The sequence below is a fragment of the Convolutriloba macropyga genome, chromosome 4 (assembly GCF_964194025.1).
Source record: "Convolutriloba macropyga chromosome 4, txConMacr16.3, whole genome shotgun sequence".
NCBI classification, from domain to species: domain Eukaryota; kingdom Metazoa; phylum Xenacoelomorpha; order Acoela; family Convolutidae; genus Convolutriloba; species Convolutriloba macropyga.
This window is the reverse complement of record NC_134471.1, coordinates 44,577,152-44,598,894: the sequence shown is the minus strand read 5'-3', so window position 1 is coordinate 44,598,894 and position 21,743 is coordinate 44,577,152. Positions and strand designations below refer to the sequence as shown.

The following is a 21,743-nucleotide window of genomic DNA, read 5'->3' as shown; positions in this document are numbered from 1 at the left end:
CTGTATTTTGTTACACTATGAATTGATGATCGATATGCCATCATCGCTAAGGGTAGAAAATTAGTCCACTCGTGTTGGTATTGTCCTATATATTTGGAAAGGCATTCTTCTATTGTTCGATTTTTTTATTCAATCATCGCATTCCCTTGTGGGTGGTAGGATGTGGTTGATGTCCTCTGAACTTCTAGTTCACTGCAAAGACTACGAAACAATTTAGACATAATAGAGATAAGCAAAATGTACTTGTTTCCCTGAGACTCGGGAAGTGGACCCATGATAACAAAAGATGCTTGCTAAAATGGATGACTAAGTTGCCATTTTGTGAGTGAATGCCGATGTTTCTGCTTAGTGCCTTTCCTTTTTAGGCAAACGTCTCAGCTTTCTATCCAGTTTCTTACGTCCCTTCTCATGCACGGCCAATAAAACCTTTCGCAAGCTCTTTTGTACGTTTTTTCTAGGCCAAAGCGTCCTGTGCTAGGCGAATCATGCAACAGCTCAAGAACGTTGGACACTCTACCCCAGGGTACCAGCATTTGGTAAACAGTTTCAGAGTTAGGTTCTGTTTGGTGTTTTCGATACAAAATCACTTCTATGAGAAAAAGATTTTTATAATGAACCCAGTATTTCCATAGCTCCTCTGAAGCTCCGTTTCTCATTTGCGTGGTTCGGGTCTTTTTTTGTCTATGACACATGTATAAACTTCTTTGAGTATATTGTCACTTTGCTGCGAATCTCTCAGTTTTACTCTCTGTAGTTTGTGTAACTGCCAACTTCGACTACTATAGTCGGTATCGTCTTGCTGTACGTCTAGCGCAATAGCGTTAACGAAAGCTGTTTGATCCTCATCTTCTGTGTTTATGCGCGTAAGACAGTCAGCGTGTGGGATTTTCTTTCCTGCTCTATGCTTGATGTCAAAATTAAATTTCCCAAGTTTCTCTATCCATCTTGCAACCATACCGTCTGGTTCTTTTAAACTATAGATCCACACGAGAGCCCTTTGGTCCGTTATAATAAAAAAATGCTGACCAAGAAAATAGTTAGCATTAAAACAATGGGTAAAATGAAATATTGCGAATAATTCCCGCTTAGTTGCTGAGTAGTTTCGTTGACTTTTACTCAAAGTTTTGCTAGCATATGCAATAACTCTATCCTCAGTTCCTTGTTTTTGTATAAGAATTGCTCCGATGCCTGTCAACGATGCATCGGTAGTTAATGTATATTGATCCCTATAGTTTGGATATCCAAAACCTGGGGCTACCAAAAGCTTTTTCTTCAACTCTGCTACCGCACTTGTGCACTCTGTACTCCATTCAAATTTATTTGATTTATTTAGTAACCAGTGAAGTAGTTCTGCTGTTTGTCCGAAACCCGGAATGAAATTGCGATAATAGCCCACAAGTTCCAGAAAAGCCCTGACGTTTTTTAGGGATGATGGTTCTTTCATTTTTTCTACCGGGTCTTTACATTCTCTGGGTCGACCTCGACACCACTCTCAGATATAATATGTCCTAAAAAGTTGACGCGCTTTTGGAAGAAATTGCTTTTTGATCCTTTAATCTTTAATCCATTCTCCGATAAACGTTGGAAAACAAGCTCTAACCGTTTAAGATGCTCTTCGAAATTTCTTCCGAAAACGATAACGTCGTCCAGATAAACTAAAGCTACTTCGTAAGCAAGACCAGCAAGAATTAATTCCGTTAGGTTTTGAAAAGCTCCTGGTGCAGAAGCTAGTCCTATAGAGAGCCTTTTCCACTTATATAGGCCCAAAAGTTTTATAAAAGTTGTTACATTTTGACTCTCTTCTTCCAGCGCGATTTGAAAGTATCTCGAAAGAAGATCAGTGTTTGAGAAGCACATGTTTCCCTCCAGTGAATCAATAACCTCATTAATTCGTGGTAAAGGCCAGCATGTTTTCTCTATTTGTTTGTTTAGACCACGGTAGTCTACAACTAAGCGGTAGGTTCCGTCTTTTAATGGTACCAGTAATGATGGTGCTGCCCAATCAGAGTGTGTTGGTTCGACTAAGTCATCTCGTTCCAAGTCTTCAACAGTTTTCTTCATGGTTTTTCTTTTCTCAAATTCATGCTGCCGTATGTACGTCTGAATGGCACAGCATCCTTTTTTAATTTTATTTTATGAGAAATTCGGTCGCAAAATCCCATATCATTTTGTGAAAATATCACTTCATAATTTGTGCGAAGTGACCTCACTTTTGTCATTTCATCACAAGACAAGCTCATTGAACTTGAGGTCATGTGTTTCTCAAAATCAAATTCATCCCTATGCTTTTTATTATTGTCAGGGTTATTTTGTTGTACTCTTGAAATTTTTTCAATGTTTTCCGCACCTGCGATTCTTGCAATTTTGTAAACTTTCTTTGGTTCTAATGTAGGGTTCAAAACTCGAAACCATACGACATCATCAACCATGTCATTCAGCAATCTCGCTATTAATAAGTGTGATTTGTCTCAAAACTCTTTCATGGGTTCGACTATAATTTCTGTTTGCTGTGTTATATTACCTTCTTCATCGATAATTTTGCATTTAATGAAACCCTCGCAGCGACGAGGTAATTTGTGATCCTCAGCAGCAATTAAAAACAGATTCTTATTAGTTGCTTGGGATGGGGACAATTTTAATGTTTTCCCAATTGCCCCGCAAAAAGTTCGTTCTTTCTGAGATTTAAAATACAGTCAAAATTGTACAAGAATTCCATGCCTAATAAAAAAGGCGTTATCTCAATTCTGGTCACTAGAAATTTAATTCTTATTTCACATGTAAATTTCTGAAGTCGAATTTGAATATTTGCTGACCCCATTATAGGCATTTTCCCGTTGTTGGCAGCTATTATATTTTTATTGCACTTTCTGATCTGGCTCAGTTCCCCCAATTGCTTGTAAAGTGTGTCGCTTATAATATTAACACTACTTCCACTATCAATTTAGGCCATTATCGAGCTGTCTTTTATCATTGTTTTTGCAAACAACGCCTCCACTGGGCTCTTTCTGCCACAACAAGTTTTTACGTAGCCGGCTGAAAATGAAGCCCTCCATTTCCAGCCAGTTCTCGTTTAAATACGGACAACTTCGTTTGTAGTGATTTGGGCTCCCACATTCGAAACAATTTTTGCATTCCCTAGATGCATGGTTTCGCTGACCGCAACGGCGACATTTTTCTTTCTCGAAACTCACCGCTGCCTTCAACTGCTCGGCACGACTCTCGTGCGATCGATCTCGGCTTCTGTTCTCACCTCCCGGTGTTAGCGAACTCGCTCTACTTTCGTAATTGTTTCGTCTATGCTCAGCGCTGCTTCCGGTATAGCTCTTAGTACTTCTATTTTTATCTCCGTTCTCTCTTGAACTTCGCTCACTACCGCGCAGAAACTCTTTTGGCCGCGCTCCTTGCGATGGAAACTTTTGATTCTCTTGCCTATTAGGTTGATTAGTCTGCAGTGTTTGCACTAAATCCCTAGTCGAATTAACTAGTTGTGTGTTTTCATTCGACTGGATGGCAGAAACCCGCGGCTCATTATCCTCCTCCTCAATTCTCGTGACTACTTCAATGGGTAGTGCTCTTTCTAAAGCTTTGTCTAAAGTCATATCCGCGTCACCCCAGTTCTTTCTCAGGTCGAGTCGCACCTGACTATTTTCTGTGCCTTCGAGGAATCCCCTCAAAACGAGATGTTACCTTATCTCATTAGACTACTGAGGGTATGCTTTCAAGGCTAAAGTTTGCAAATAACCGAGAAAATCTGTTAATTTTTCACAGGGCTGCTGGACTCTCCTAGATAGCCTCCCCCAGAACACTACTGGTTTCTCATTATAATGTTGTCTAAAAGCCTTTACGGTCTCGTCATAACTATTTCTAGTGTCCTACGAAAGTGTACGATTGAAATCAATAGCCGACATTTGTAACCTTAACGCGAAATAATGCGGCCGTTCATCAATTTTGGTCTCGGCACCGTTTACGGTTTCTTTTCTTTGCCACTTTTGAAGTTGTGACAAGAGCTCAAAGTGTGTAACATAAATTTCAAAATCAATTGATCCAGTAAACGGTTCCGGTAACAGCGTTTCTGAGGAGTGCCGCGCCATCCTTATTTTATTTAAAAGCTGTTGTTATTCAAAGTATTTCACTAATTCTGTTCGAAACTCGAACTATTTTTTCCGACACTCTAGTTAACAGCATTTAAATATAATTGAAACTCTAATTCCCTCTTCAATAAATGCAAAAAAAATCGAGGATTCATGCTTGAGTTTAAGTCAAATTAAGTCAAATACTGATGTTTCTGAACGCTATTTTGTTATCAAAAAAACATGTACGCCCTGATTTATACTATTCGAATTTATAGGGAGTACTCACTTGAAAGTTCCAAGATGGCAGTTGTTCTTGTCGAATCCCGACAGCAGTCCACAATTCCTCTTCCGGGTCGTGATGTAAAGACGTCGAACTCGAGTTTGAAAATTGGTTTTCAAACACAAAAATAGATTTTTCCTGGAAATTAGTACAGAGCTCAATATTTTTGGGTGGTGGTTTTCTATTTACTTTTAATCTCTGTCGCCAATATAGCAGCCGCCCGTGCGCAATATGTATTATCTTTTGTAATTAAGCGTGGTACTTGTTTAAAATACAAGGATTGAAGTTTAATTAATAAGTAGATAAAAGCAGAAGAGAATGGTTTCAAATTAATTAAGATCTAATTGAGTGATTAACTCTGAAGGTAGGTTTATTGTTCAATGAATGAATTTTATCCTCATGTTTGTCCTGACCCAATATCGGTTCTATCACCGTGGTAAATTAACCAAGTAAATACTGATATGTCACAATTGTTAGTATTGCCCGAAGCCCGAGCTTTGTCTATTTCAATCTGGCGACACCTATTAAGATTGTGTCAGTCATTAGCCAAGTAATAATTTAAAATATAAACTAAATTTTTGACCTTGAAACCCAAGGTTTTTAGTACAACTTTTTTTTTACATACGTGTGACACTCACATGTGGTAATGAAAAACTTTCGATCTAATTTTTTAATAATTGGCAGTAAAGATCAATTGAAAAAAACACCAACAGAGTTTTTTCTCACAATACAGAGGCAACCTTACTCGAAACTTTGCTCGCAAATTGAAGAAATTATTCGACTCTAATGGGTTATTCATAACGCGGAAATTAAGACCATGCCTCCCCACACTAAAATCATCTTTCGAAAGACAACGGAAATCCCATGTGGTATAAGAGATGAAATGTAATGGATGCGGATCCATCGATGTGGGGCAGACAAGCCGGCATGTTACTACTAGGATATCACATCAAAAGAAGGATCGCAGGTGGTTCAGCATCTTGTTGAACTTAATGGCTCCACGAATGACATCGATTGAAAAATTCCGGATGCCTGTCGCACAATAGAGAAACTCATGACTATCGAAGCTATATACATCAGCAAGTTGAAGCCGGGACTAAACACACGCGATAAATATAGGGGGAGGGAACTCACGCTAAAATATTAGTTCAAATCATAGTTTTGACGTGGGAAACAAATAGGGTAAAAAACATTTTGTGCATGACAATGCAAAATTTGCAAAACCTACACACGAGGGATACTTAGGGTTAAGGAAAATTCAGAATTACCCTAGAAATACAAACACATGGTCAAAATCGAAAAATCCGGAATAGGAATGTTTTTAAAGAAAATGATAAAAAGCTGTAAATAGGCTTTCTATTGTATAAATGAAAATTTTTCGATTTAATGTATGATAGTTTCTAGAATTGGTTAAATTGTGGTCTTAGACAAATGTGAATACTTAATCATTTTATCCTTTAACAATTTGTCCAACAGTTTTAACCTGACGATGAACGTAATGTTCGAAAACGTTTTTTTTTAACTATCAGAATTTTAATTTGACAAATTGGCTTCTTTTACATTACTTAAGAAACCTGTGTGGCGAACTGTCCTATTCACGCACTGATTCTTTTGGTTGAGATTTTTTGGTTATGATTTATGCGAGTCTTTGTGTATTGTTGTCGTATTCTTCTAATTGATTCACGACCTTTCCGCATACGTAATTGAAGAGACCTGCCTGATCACCTCCGAGCGGTTTTAGTTAGATTTTTTCAATGTTTGCTTTGCTTACTATCTTTATTGCAACTTCAACTAACTCTTGTGCTCCCTGTGATGTTTTTTTTGCCAAAAATGTTCGTTTTATCGTTTGAAAGATCTGTCTGTATGTATATGCGGATATTATAATTTACTTCTTCATTTCTACTTTTTGGGAATTTCGTTTTAAGTACGCAATGTTTCATACAGCTGGTCTCCAAATCAATTGATTTATTATGCTAATGGAAAGATGAGAGATGCAGAAAATATGCATCTTACTGGAATAAGAAGAAAATTTGAAGTGAATGGAAATGAAGTTGTTGGCAAATGTGCCCGCTACGAGCCTCAAATATCTTTTCAAGGACTCAGGCAAACTTGTCAACCCGAATATCCGAAATTTGCGTCATATAAGAAACCAGAAATTGCAGATGATGGGAAGCTAGAAACAACTGGGGTATCACATGAGCAAAAACCAGAGGAGGAAATGGTTGAATTGGGCGTGTCCCGAAAAAGCAAAAAAGAGTCGCCATTCTGCATTGACAGTCTTGCAGCTGTGACTGACGAGGAATTCGAAATGCTGACCGGGTTACCAAACATCGATACATTTTGGCAGTTCTACAGTTTGTTAGACTGTGACAAGATTTGTCCCAACATGGCGTACTGCACTTTGCAGGGCGAGAAGTCAATTTCTCGCTGCGCCGTTTATGGGAGCAAACATCTTGCTAATTCGGTTAGTACTCTAAAAAAGCAACGACAAAACCACATTTGACGAGAATTTTTTTTGTAATGTTTTTCTGAAAGTGTGTTTTCAGCTGATGTTCGTAGCGCATCTGTTTTTTTTTGGCTTTTCTGTCAGTCAATCTTTCATTGTTATCGTTCAATTCCTTTTCCGTTGTTGAATTCCTTCTTTTGAATTGTTGAGCATGCCCGGGCTTTTATGACAGGTCCTTTTGACTGACTGGAGTGCCTGGCGCTCCTAATGATACTTTCTAGACAGTCTGAAAAAAAAACATTAAAGAAAAAACTTTTTTGAACTATTTAAGATTCTGCTGGGCATAGTCTTTTTTTTTAATTGTCTTCTTTTTTTGATTTGTAAAACGCTAAATGCTTTATGTAATGTTGAGCTGAGATGTAGAATTACTTTATGTAGACGAGAAAAGAGTGTGCCGCACCTATTATTATTATTATTAAGACTTCGTGACAAATTAGTCAAGGTGACTTTTAGCTCCCTGAGTTGAGACATAGGATTGGCCCGACATCTTTCACAGACATAGAAAAATCCATGAACAGCGGTTTCGTAATGGCATTGCCCTCCCCTGAATTGAACTTCTTGACGATTGCTTCACAGTTCAAAAGTGGTATGCGGACGATGGAAGTGCTGTCGGCGATAACCTGCCAAAACTCTTTGACTCATTGAAAAATATGGTCCTGCTTTCGGTTACCATCTTACCAAGTGACGTATCATTACCAAAAAAAACATCTTTTTGAAAAAGCACAGCAGATTTTTGTTCACGACGAATTGGAAATAGTTGACAGTTGTAGAGTACTTGATAGTGTAATAGGTTCTGATAATGCAAATTAAAAGAAATTTGTAGAAAGATCACTAAAACAGCAGATATCGTTGTTAAAAAGCAGGCCGTTCGTGCCAATTTTTCTCCTGAAAATGTTTTTAAATCGTTCACTTCATCGGTTCAGCATAAATTGACCTTCATAGCTCGTACAACACCTACTTTTGAAGACCTGATAAAAGAATGTGAGAAATCTATTAACGATGAGCTATTACCTATTCTATTAAAGAGTCCCACCTACAATCAAATACCGAAATATCTTTTCGTTACCAATAGGGGAGGGTGGCCTGAACATTCTTAAACCTGGAGACTGTTTTAAAGAGTATGAACAATCAGTTCAATTGTCAGGTCCCTTATCCCTATCTGTGCGCAAAGCTAAACTAAAGCAACAACAAATCATAGTGTTGGCATTGCCATTCGCTATGGCTGGGACCCAGTGAATATGCCATCACTATTCACATGCAATGAAAACTTCACTGTTGCACATGCCCTCCACTGTCCGAAAGGATGATACACCCACATGAGACAATGAACTTCGCCGAACTTGTTATGTGATATCGAGATCGAACCTCATCGTCAGCCGTTGCATGGGGAATCTTTGCTCTTAAATCAACGACAACTGATGATGATGCAAGGTTAGATATCAAGGACAACGAGCTTTGGAAAATGAATGCAGTTCCATTGGAGGCTCAAAGTCGCTTAGTTTGCGGGAAGTTTTTGAAACTTTAGTGGGAGCTGTGGTTGGAGAAGGGAGGCTGTTAGTTTGATTCATCTACTTTCGCCATTAGTTGTTTGTTAATAGCCGCGAAAGATAGCTGAGGCTATTAGTGCCCTTCTTCTTTTTTGTTATTTTGTTAAGATTTTTGTTGCGACCATATTACGTCACAATCATTTCAGATCTGCTTTTTGTTCATTCGTTCATGCAATTTCAACTGAATTTTGTGTGTGACGTCATTTTTGACTCTTAGTGGAGCGAGTTTTTTTGTTCATTCGGAAAAAAAACAAGTTTTTGGTCACACGTGACATCTCTCACGCTCAAAAATGACTTCCTGACTGTGAAATTGGCTCTTCTTTACTATAACTCGAAGAAATAAGGTCAAATGAGTGCGTGTCGATCTTAATGAAGGTTATTTGAGGGCGTCTATTAGAATCAGTTTTAAGTTAATCGGATTCTTAATCAAAATATTACATAAAAAGGTTAAGAAAGAGTTTTTTTTGGGGTCTGTTTCGTTTATATTTTGAGTTTGAGACTGCTCGTCTACGAAGCTCTTACGGCTATTTTCTGGCAATCTGCCAGCTATGTTTTTCAATTGCTGTCTGTCATCTTTACTTTCTCTCAGCTGATCTTTGTGTATATTATTGTTTCATTGATAGATTTAAACAATACGAATTTTTAATTAACAGGGGTTGTTTGCCGAGTTGGCTAAGAAGTATTTCCGCTTGATGTTGATTTGCCTGATCTTCAATTTCATGCGGTCAAAAAAGTTGGTCTGTTTCTGCAGAATGTTGATTCGAAAGCCCGTTTGATCCCGGAAATTTTGTCTGAGCTGCATGCTGATTAAAAGGCAGTTTGGTTCTGGCACCGTCACCCTTTATTTCATAGAATTCCGTCAAATCAATGATTGTTGATGATGATGCTGTGGCGCAATAGATCCTTGAGTACATTGAAATACAGGGGATGGAGAAGCTCACAACGCATAATGGCGGTCTTGTAGTCGTTGCAGTCGGATGTCCACTTCACGACTTTCTTGTTGAAGCTCTCAATGGCCCTAAGGTCACTCTTGTCTAGATCTCTGCATTCTGACGCATGTATCAGTGTTTGACATATTTATGCACGGTAGAGTTGGATCGTGGTTTCCACTGGTAACGAGGGAGCACTGTTACGCTTTATCAGGAACCACGCTTACAAGGATTTATATAAACGAATTCTCGTATTCTCGCCCCAGCTCTATCGGTTAACGAGACCTAGGTCCTTTGCTTTGTTCTTAAAAGGGACTTCGTTATCCAGAACTGTGAGACCAAATCACTGCAGACATGAACTTGAATTGAATTATGCAGTGACTTCAAAATGAACTGTTGAACAATATTATACTGATTAATTGCTGTCGAACGAAATTTGAAGCATGATGTTGAAGTGTTGGTCTTCTTTATGCAACATTTTTATTTGAAAGTTTTTGCGCTTTCTTGCTAGAACTTTTTATGATTTCCTGAGTGACTTTTTTACACTTTAGTTCTTCATTTTTAGGGATGTAATTTGCTCTCTTTCTGAAATGAAGTTTGTTTGATAAAAGCGATTGTGAGCGAAAGGAAACAAAAGCAGTTGTAGCTGAGTGGCTAAGATGTCAGAATGAGAATGCTACCGTGGAAGTCCGGGCTTTGATTTGCTGTCGGTTGGTTTTTTGCATCCATGAAACATTTCTTAGCTGCACCCCCTCTAAATTAATTTGCCCCTGTCTGTCGTTCGAGAACATTTCATCCGGCCTTAGTCGATTTATGTTTTCATTTGTAATAATTGCGCCCCAACGACAACAACAAACACTCCGCAGAAAACTGACAAGCAGGGATGAACAGCACCAAGACAGCAACAGTGAAACTGGCTTCTGACCGTTGCCCAATAGCCTGCAATGTGACCAGGTCTGCTTCATTTACGACGAAATGGTACATTGGCGGAGCAATTGTTTCTTCTGAGAAAAAAGTCTTGTATATACATTTGTGGAAATGCTGTTATTTCTATCCAGAAACAAAACAGAACATGCTAACTGCACAATCCTGGGACTATTGGATTCCCTTATGAATTGGGATCTTCAAGCCCTGTTAGATGAAGCACGGCAATCCAGAAAAGAGTCCCAAAGATAGTGAGCTGAAGATCTTCGATAATCTTATGCAAGAAGGCAAAATATCAAGCGTAATCTCCTATCTATCAGAAGGCAAACGATAGGGAATCATATCCTTAAGAGACAAAATTGATGAAATGGTACCCGAAATCGTGCAAAAGAAACATCCACCTAGCGCAAGCGTTGACGGAAGATATATCATTCTCACCAAAGACTCAATGCTTCATCGTGCAGCAATCTTTAAAAGGACAAGTCCTGCAATGATCAGGTTATCAGCCTTGAAAACAGTGCAGCAACAGACAATCTCGCATAGCTGCAGATGAATGGCGGAAAATGCTGTCAAGTTTTGGACAAAGTTGAACAGATCTATGTAAAATGATAGCCCGTTTTTCGAAGAGACATGCCACTGAGTTGATAGATCCTCAATATCTGGAAACATACGACGCAGAGCAGATAGAGTTCATCCAATTGGGGACAGGCAAGGTCTCAGCGCGTTAAAAGATTTAAGACTAATTGGTGGCAACGGAATTATGACACTCATGTTTTCAGAAATGTGAAAATGAATATGCCATTCACTCCATGCGAGAGAAGTTCCATAGAAGTGATAACGAAGGAATTCTTCTAATTGACGCATCTAAAGCATTCAGTGTACTTAATCGATAATTAGCGACGAGAAAACAACTAGCACAGAGAAACATTGAAATAGTGTGCTCTTCAATTGTAACGCCCATCATCCGCGATTCATTTAGCAATCCCCAAAGTTATTTGACAAAAAAATCTTATCCTCACAAAAGGGAAGCACTCAGGGGCCCCTTGGGAATGCCTATATATGAATCAGATTAATTCCATCGATAAGGAATATGGATATAATGCATGTAGTCCAAAAACGGTACGCAGATTATGGTAATGGGATTGGAAAACTGGCTGAGCTGAAAAAAGTCTGATGATCTCACAGAGCATGACAGACATTTCGGATATCAGGTCAATGCACTAAAGTAAAAGCCAATGTTCAAAAGGCAACACCGAATACAAGCCGAACAATTGTTCTGGAGCACTCATGGAAATTAAAGATAGCGTTGGTGTTCTGATTTCAGTTATTATGGATGAACCGTTATCTGAAATTCAAAAGGAAGAGGAAGATTATACTCATAAACAAAAATTGTGAAAAGATTTTAAAAAAATTGGGAAAATAGCTGTCACGCCCCTATTTTGTGCCTCATAGTTACGTGATGTTTTTCCTTTAATTATCCATAAATAAAGCTATTATTTAGTTCATATTCAGATAGATCTCAAGGCCATATATAGCCAGTAATTCCATCTAGGCCTGTAACCCCTTTTTTGTTTATGTTCACTAAAAACAACCGCAGATTGACAGTTTACTGATAAACATATTAAGTACTTAAAAGCCTCAATATTTACCTTTTTGAGTTCCCTGACGATTAATTCGCATATTTGGTAAATAACTTCATGAGAAAATATGTACTTGGTGAAGTAATTATTCTGGTAAAGTAGGTGCTAATACGGAAATTGTATATATATATATACTTAACAAACCTCAGACGTACAAAAGCCGGAAATTGCCCAACTTGTAGATCAGTAAATATTTGCGAAGGACCAATACAACTCAAGGTACAGCCCTGCGGAACCCACGAGGGCCAGAACACTGGAGAACTAGCCTGACAATCAGTCGATAGTAAAACTCGACAATAATCTTGAAACTTCTTATTTCTATCTCTGAAAACTTTGTTATAATTTCTGTTGAATAATTAAAGATTGAACTGGAAAAATCTTTATAAAACGCTAAGTTATAACACGCTTCGATGGTGTTAATTAGGCTCTCGAAAAGCTACTAAAATACAAGGCAACTAGTGGATATATCACGCATCTGAACCGCTCAATAAACGGCTATTAATAGCTAACTTTATTCAAATTATGTTCACTAAAAATCGCACTATGAAACAACTAAATAAGTCCTTGTACAATGGAAATTATTCAAGTTAATTACTCCTAATATTAACCTCAATAACACCACGAGAAACAAAGCTAAAAGTTAGTGCGTAACATGGTTACATGAGTTATTAACTTTTTTCCAGTTTAACGGACCGAAATTTCGATTAATTGTTTTATAAATTTGACGTTTTCTTCCTTTTGATTCTTTTCATTACTTCCTTCACTTCATTACCTCAAGAATCTTCATCCAGCATCCAGTACACCTCTTCTGAGCAGGATGATCCCAGTAAAAAAGGAAAGAATGGTTGGAAACTGTGTTTGTGTCTTTGTGGACTAAAAGCTACAATAATTCAAAAGTGCTGGAGTGGACAAGTGGAACAAACTCAACCACAGCAGCCACAACGGACAAAAAAACAGGGTTTTGCAAACGAAGATTTTGTGATTAAATGAATTTGTAAAATTACTTTCTGGTGCTTTATTTATGTCAATTTATAAAGAACACATTATCCCCGCTATTAATAATTGTCGCGCTTCCCCCAAATTTGTTGAACATATCGAAGGAAATAACTTTAACTACACGCAAAACAGCAATAAAAGACAAGCTCAGACAGTAACCGCTTTCTCCTCTTCAATTTATAAGTCTATTGTAATTTATGTGCTAGATAACGACGATAAACGTGTTGTAATTTATTGGATAGTGAAAAGTCTAAATCAAAAAGTGCGCAAAAACAACACAGGGTATTTGCAAATGATGATATTGTGAGTAAATGAATTTGTAAAATTAATTTTGGTGCTTTATTTATGTCAATTTATAAAGAACAAATTCTCCCCGCTATTAATAATTGCCGCGCTTCCCCCAATTTTGTTGAACATATCGAAGGAAATAACATTAACTACACACAAAACAGCAACAAAACCCAAGCTCAGATAGTAACTGCTTTCTCCCCTTCTCTTTATAAATCCATTGTAATTTATGTGCTAGATAAAGATGATAAACGTGTAGCAATTTATTGGACAGCAAAAAGCTTAAATCAGAAATCTCGCAAATTTGGCCTTATTCGTAAAAAACTGCAATCAGATACTGAAATTAACCTTGATTACATTATTGCTGACTATCAGATAACCTCAGAATAAGCTTAATTATGAGTGCAGCTTCCACAAGGCGTGTGCAATCGTGGTCCCCACGAATTTTGCTAGACTAAGGGACACTCTTTAATGGTGAGACGTCGGCGGCCCTTATGGCTTCAAAGTTAACAGTCGGACTATTCGACCGGAGCTTCAGGCACTAATTTCTCAAGCAGCCCATCTTTATTTTTTTCAAGCCAATGGTTTCAGTAGTTTCTTTTTCTGACTTCTTGTGTTACTCATTAATCATTAAGGACAATTTTTTCTTCACTTCATTTATCTCTTTTAACCAATTAATCTCCTCATTAAGTTAAGTTAAGTGTGCTATTTCATAATTTAGAACGAAATAAGACTGATTGATCGATAAGTATATAATCTAAACGGATAAAAAGCAAAATGACACACGCGCAAATCGTCATCACTTTTTTCTCTAGATCAGAAACAGACAAGTTCAAGGAATTTGATCAGTTAATATCGGGAGCAATCGGAGTTGCAGGAATTGTAGCGGCGCAACAATTGAATTTTCTGCAGTTACACTTATAAGGAGATGCTCTAAGATACTTCTTAACCCTACCAGAGCCTACCAGACTAGTTTTTGCAGATAGTATAATTGCCCTAAGAAATAGATTCACGCAAGTTGACTTGAGAGAAATTAGAATAATATAGTTCAACCCAAAGACGGATAGTGAAAAATTTCTTAGTAAAGTTGAGAACTGAGGCAATTAAAGCGTATCCACTACCTAAAATAGTTGTAGCACCAGCAGGAGTAGGTGATACTGAGCCCGTAGATTTGAAAGAGAGACCGCAGCAAGAGATTCTGCCCTTGAAATGTCAGAAAATCGAAAAAAAATGATCAATTAAAGCGCTTCTTTCTTAAGTCTATGCCAAATTGGCTTAAGGCTAAGCTGTTAGAAAGACCAGATACGGACACAATAGATTAGTTATGCACCTTAGCTAGCCAACAGATTGCAATAAGGGAGATGTGTAACAGAGAAGAGTATTTTGATGACGGATTTACCGAAATAACTGAATCGAACACTGATAAAATGTTAAAAGGAATAACTTATCTCAAATAATCAAAAAGAACTTGAGCAGAAAGTAGCACCTAAAATGAGGCATCTGAACAAGACCCATCAAACATTTACACACCACATTGCCCTCAACAAGTCTATAAACAAAATTATAGACCAAATTATTGCCCGCAAAATCAAAGTTATCAGCCAAATTACCGCCAATATCAGCCTAATTATCGTCAATTTCAATCCAATTATTGGCTTCAGCAACAGTACGCCCCCGTTCTAATAAATACCGAGAGTTTAGACCACAATTTAATGCTCCTAGACCATTTTATTACAATGAACAGCTTCAAACTTGGAATTTTTGGAGTGAACCTTCAGATAGCCCCCATTTGATCGCCCATCTTACGTTAATAGACCTATTTATCGGTTCCCAACAAAAATAACCCTGCAGATGTCCTTCGACAGGGAATAATTTATGATAGCACAGAGCCAGCACAAAACCGTTACGGTTTTCAACAAGCAAATCAGTTTAATCGCGCTGGTCCACTTCAGCACAAAAATACAAGAGGTATGAATTACCCATTTAATCAACAAAACAACTAATAAAGCCACCCAATCCTAAAAACATAATTAAAAATTATAAAAAGCCACAAAACTCAGTTATTAATTATAACGAAAGCACTTGAAGTCCTAGTTTATATAAAGTAATAAAACCAGTTTATAACGAAACTAATAAAAAGCGTAGGAAACTCAAAAGAGAGTAAAAAAAATAAAGTAAGTAAATCTGTTCAATTCCCAACACAAGTACCTTAGCCTGCACCAAAGCCAGTAACAAATGTTCAGCATTTATTCAGCATTGTTCCACTTTTAGGCAGAACATTATCCTATGTTAAATTTAAATTTAATGAAGAATTAGATAGACGCGCACTAATTGATACAGGAGCATTTGCAAACGTGATGAGCCATGAGTTTTACTAGGAACGTATTAACACTAATAGTAATTCAATTACAGAAATAGAAAAGCCTGATCTGGATAAAGTTAAAATGGCAAACGGAAATATAGTTAAAATTGATAAAGCAATTAAAGTTACATTTAAATTTGGCACACAAATATTCACTGAAGTTTTCCTTGTTTTAATTGTCACAACTCCTGTAATATTAGGCAGCCCATTTTTTGTTATACATCAACTTAGCATCTCCCAGGACAAAGCTACGTTAAATTCCCTGATCAAACTCTACAAGTAAACGTAATTAAGCCAGAAAAGCAACCTAGAAGGGTAGTAAAGCGGAACAAATTTGAGTTTATACCCAGAAAAAGCAAGTATTACAACCAAATCAACAAGCAAATCTAGAATGCAAGCTTCAGAACAAATTAGAATCATTCACTGACCTCTGTGGAGTAAATCCGCATGAAATCTTTGAAACAGATAGCGAAGTAATATTCTTTGAGTAAAGTTGCTGAAAATAATATTCTTTATATCTATGTCCTGAACATTACTAAACACCCAGTTACTGTAAATAAAGGCGAGGAAATAGCAAAATTCTATTTCTCAACGTCTGACCAAGCTGAAAAGTTACTAGTAGTAGATCCTCAATTAATACATGTTGCGAAAATCCGTGAAAATTTTTAAACAAATAAACCAATTAATTCAAGTGACAGATACTCCCAAAAGAAAAGTGCAACCAGCAAAACTGGCCCCAGAATATGAAAAATTGTGGTTCCCAACGCCTGAAACGTGCCCTGATCCGACAAATTTGTCGCCTTTGCAGCGAGAAATCTTTGAACAATTGCTAAAACTGCAGGAAATGGAAAAATTACACCCAAAGGGTAACCATCAGGACAAATTCACTTTTCGGAGCAAGGTCTTGTGGGAAAAATTGGCCCTCAATGAGGATCAAAAGGCTGTAGTAGATGAAATGTTACTTGAATTTAGTGATATCTTTGCAAAACACAGATTTGACGTCGGATATGATACAGATTTGAAAATAAAGTAAATAAACTCCAGATTGAAGCCTACCAGTTTATGGACAAGGCTTTAAAACACCTATTCAATTGAGAGCTGAACTGCATGTAGAGCTAGCATTACTACGGATTAATAACGACTTTGTCGCAATCAAGTATAGTAGTCCCCTTTTTGCACAACGAAAAAACTCAGGAAGACTTAGACTGTTAATTGACTTGCTGAAAATAAATCACTTGCTGAAAAATGACTATGAACAAATAAAGCGCTTCTTTCTTAAGTCTATGCCAAATTGGCTTAAGGCTAAGCTGTTAGAAAGACCAGATACGGACACAATAGATTAGTTATGCACCTTAGCTAGCCAACAGATTGCAATAAGGGAGATGTGTAACAGAGAAGAGTATTTTGATGACGTATTTACCGAAATAACTGAATCGAACACTGATAAAATGTTAAAAGCAATAACTTACCCCAAATAATCAAAAAGAACTTGAGCAGAAAGTAGCACCTAAAATGAGGCATCAGAACAAGACCCAGCAAACATTTACACACCACATTGCCCTCAACAAGTCTACAAACAAAGTTATAGACCAAATTATTGCCCGCAAAATCAAAGTTATCAGCAAAATTACCGCCAATATCAGCCTAATTATCGTCAATTTCAATCCAATTATTGGCTTCAGCAACAGTACGCCCCCGTTCTAATAAATACCGAGAGTTTAGACCACAATTTAATGCTCCTAGACCATTTTATTACAATGAACAGCTTCAAACTTGGAATTATTGGAGTGAACCTTCAGATAGCCCCCATTTGATCGCCCATCTTACGTTAATAGACCTATTTATCGGTTCCCAACAAAAATACCCCTGCAGATGTCCTTCGACAGGGAATAGTTTCTGATAGCACAAAGCCAGCACAAAACCGTTACGGTTTTCAACAAGCAAATCAGTTTAATCGCGCTGGTCCAATTCAGCACAAAAATACAAGAGGTATGAATTACCCATTTAATCAACAAAACAACTAATGAAGCCACCCAATCCTTAAATCATAATTAAAAATTATAAAAAGCCACAAAACTCAGTTAATAATTATAACGAAAGCACTTGAAGTCCTAGTTTATATAAAGTAATAAAACCAGTTTATAACGAAACTAATAAAAAGCGTAGAAAACTCAAAAGAAAGTAATAAAAATAAAGTAAGTAAATCTGTTCAATTCCCAACACAAGTACCTTAGCCTGCACCAAAACCAGTAACAAATGTTCAGCATTTATTCAGCATTGTTCCACTTTTAGGCAAAACATTATCCTATGTTAAATTTAAATTTAATGAAGAATTAGATAGACGCGCACTAATTGATACAGGAGCATTTGCAAACGTGATGAGCCATGAGTTTTACAAGGAACGTATTAACACTAATAGTAATACAATTACAGAAATAGAAAAGCCTGATCTGGATAAAGTTAAAATGGCAAACGGAAATATAGTTAAAATTGATAGAGCAATTAAAGTTACATTTAAATTTGGCACACAAATATTCACTGAAGTTTTCCTTGCTTTAATTGTCACAACTCCTGTTAAATTAGGCAGCCCATTTTTTGTTATACATCAAGTTAGCATCTCCCAGGACAAAGCTACGTTAAATTCCCTGATCAAACTCTACAAGTAAACGTAATTAAGCCAGAAAAGCAACCTAGAAGGGTAGTAAAGCGGAACAAATTTGGAGTTTATGCCCAGAAAAAGCAAGTATTACAACCAAATCAACAAGCAAATCTAGAATGCAAGCTTCAGAACAAATTAGAATCATTCACTGACCTCTGTGGAGTAAATCCGAATGAAATCTTTGAAACAGATAGCGAAGTAATATTCTTTGAGTAAAGTTGCTAAAAATAATATTCTTTATATCTATGTCCTGAACATTACTAAACACCCCGTTACTGTAAATAAAGGCGAGGAAATAGCCAAATTCTATTTCTTAACGTCTGACCAAGCTGAAAAGTTACTAGAAGTAGATCCTCAATTAATAAATGTTGCGAAAATCCGTGAAAATTTTTAAACAGAAATAAACCAATTAATTCAAGTGACAGATACTCCCAAAAGAAAAGTGCAACCAGCAAAACTGGCCCCAGAATATGAAAAATTGTGGTTCCCAACGCCTGAAACGTGCCCTGAACCGACAAATTTGTCGCCTTTGCAGCGAGAAATCTTTGAACAATTGCTAAAACTGCAGGAAATGGAAAAATTACACCCAAAGGGTAACCATCAGGACAAATTCACTTTTCGGAGCAAGGTCTTGTGGGAAAAATTGGCCCTCAATGAGGATCAAAAGGCTGTAGTAGGTGAAATATTACTTGAATTTAGTTATATCTTTGCAAAACACAGATTTGACGTCGGATATGATACAGATTTAAAATAAAGTAAATAAACTCCAGAATGAAGCCTACCAGTTTATGGACAAGGCACTCAAACACCTATTCAATTGAGAGCTGAACTGCATGTAGAGCTAGCATTATTACGGATTAATAACGACTTTGTCGCAATCAAGTATAGTAGTCCCCTTTTTGCACAACGAAAAAACTCAGGAAGACTTAGACTGTTAATTGACTTGCTGAAAATAAATCACTTGCTGAAAAATGACTATGTGAACATAAACTTCCCCATTTCGAACATGAGCGACGCAATAAACTACTTCGCCGGGAAAAAGTTGTTTACGAAACTTGACTGTTTTCAAGCATACCATTTTGTGCAAATGGCAGACGATATATCAGTGCAACTGCCAGCATTTAACTTTGCTTCAAGAACTTATGCATATAGATGTCTTGCCCAGAGATTAAAGAAGTCATTAACCGGATTTAGTTCTTTTATTAGACATTACTTGGATCCATGCTTAGCCTCAGGAAATTGTACCCAGTTTATGGATATTGGAAATGCAGTAACAAATTTTGAACAATTCGTGTCCTCTTTACGAAATATTTTTCTGTAAACGTCAATCGGGACTGAAACTGTCACACAAAAAGTGTGAAATAGCAGTTGATACAATTAAATTTCTGGGAAATAATATTAGTGCAAAAGGAGTATCACCAGAAAGTTCCTTGATAAATTCCAAATGCCGCAGATTTTCTCTCTAGAATGGAGAATGATAAAACAACAACAATGTCTTTTAAGTTAGCAGATTGAATTCCAGTTAAAGTAAGGAATTTCTAAAGAAGCACAAAACCCTGATGTTGAACTGAACGTGTTATTTGACACTGAAAATCTCTGTGACGAAATAAATTATTATGTGTGACGAAATAAATTATGATGAAGTAAAATTCCTCAAAAAACATACTCTATGATTAATGCAAAAAACGACAAAGTAGTTTCCCAATAACAGAAATTCATGAGCTATTAAAAATCAAAAAGGAAACACAAAATAAATTCAATTAAGTACCCAAATTCATTAGATGAGTTTTCGGGCCTCACAGCTAACTTAATTTGTCTTAATTTAACAGAAGAGCAGCAAAAAGATGCAGATATAAGAACAGTAATAGGCTTGATTCAGCAAAATGACCAGATTTAAAGTACGCTTCAACAAATTTAAAAAAGTATCACAAGCCTTTAAATAGATAAATTATAAATTCTTGAAGGGAATGTATTCTACCGGAATTTTTATGATGATACAGAAAAAGTACTTCATAAACAATTCTGTGTACCCAAGCAATTGTGGAAAGAGACTATATATAGGCTCCATAATTCACAAACAGCAAGACTTTTAGGCATCAAAGCAAGAATTCAAGAGTCTAGAAAGCTATTCTATTATCCAGGTTTCACTGAACATTTCATTAGTTTCATTAAAAATTGTCTCACTTGCCTTCAATTAAACAGAATTCCAAAAAGCCACATCACACTAAAATTGCAACGAGTTAGTTCGTTACAATCATACCCAGGAGATATGCTTTAAATTGATTTAGTAGGCCCTCTTATGTCCACACAGTTTAAGTATGTTTTGAGTGGAATAGATGTTTTCACAAAATCTTTTCGCATCCCTTTTAAAAACGGGTATGCCGACACAGTAGCTCGAGAACTAGTAAAGGTGTTCCTCCAACACAGCTATATTCCTGAAACAATGCTTAGTGACTTAGGAACAAACTTTATTTCGGAATTAATTTCAGAATGAGCAAGTTTATTAGAAGTAAAGTTGAAGCATGCCTCACAAAAACACCCTCAAACAATTGGCACTGTAGAGCAATCACATGGACCGTTAAAACGAATTCTGAAGCTCAATAGTGAGGAACAATGGAAAGACTGGCACAAATATGTTCCTCTCGCAACATCTATTCGTAAAACTTCATATCATTCAGCGATTAATTGTTGTCCTTAAACTTTATTGCAAGGCGGAGAACCAATAAAACCCCTTGATATTAGGTTCTCCAGAAAAGTAAAGGATGCAGTACATCATCTGGTGTTTGAATCTTCAAGTTCGGACGGAGCAATTCCAAATTTATTTGAAGAAAATAGCAGTTCGGATGAGAATCTAGCCGACCTAAACCTAGATGCCGAACAAATAGCCAGAATACCGGTTGATCCGTTGATTGCAGATGAAATTAGGCAACAACAACCAGAAGTTCGTGTACCTCTGGTGTACCTCAGATGACGAATTGTTCCCTCCTCTCCAACAGCCCCAACCAACAATAGTACCATTCGATATTGAGTCATCTCCAGAAACACATGAACAATTTGCATTAAACGAAAGGAAAATAAGAGCTCGGTCTTTTCACCCAAAACGACAGCCGCAGAGAAGTTCATTTGAATCACCAGAGTAACCAACTAAAAAATGTACGTGGCTTCAAATTGGATAGAAATCTTATTGCATCCAGAAGACTCGAGAAATTCTCACTGTTCTGACCAACTGAAGATCATATATAAGCATCAGCACAAGCAGCAAAACAATCGAATACACCAAGTAGAGAGACAAAATTAGACCAAGTGAGAGCAAGTTTAGCAAATTACTCAGCAAACAATAAATTCTTCACCAGGCTCATCTAATGAAAATCTAAATCATTTCAGTCAAGAAATAAATGGAACATATCTCAGTTCACCAACAGATATCTTACATTCTCCGCACTCTTTTACACACTGTATATCAGCAGACCTTGTAATGACAAAAGGACTAGCTAGACATGTCAAAAGTTGGTACCCAGGAGCACCAAGTGCCGTCGTGC

General features: G+C 37.0%; 1 protein-coding gene across 1 annotated transcript in view; it reads left to right on the top strand.

The window, feature by feature from the left end:
• Positions 1 to 6,282: 6,282 nt before the first annotated feature.
• Positions 6,283 to 21,743, top strand: part of LOC142337701 (uncharacterized) — a 41,298-nt gene continuing 25,837 nt past the window's right edge. Inside the window, exon 1 of the mRNA XM_075387148.1 lies at positions 6,283 to 6,817. Coding sequence (XP_075243263.1) covers positions 6,338 to 6,817 — 480 coding nt within the window. The 5' untranslated portion in view covers positions 6,283 to 6,337. The remainder of the gene's footprint in view (positions 6,818 to 21,743) is intronic.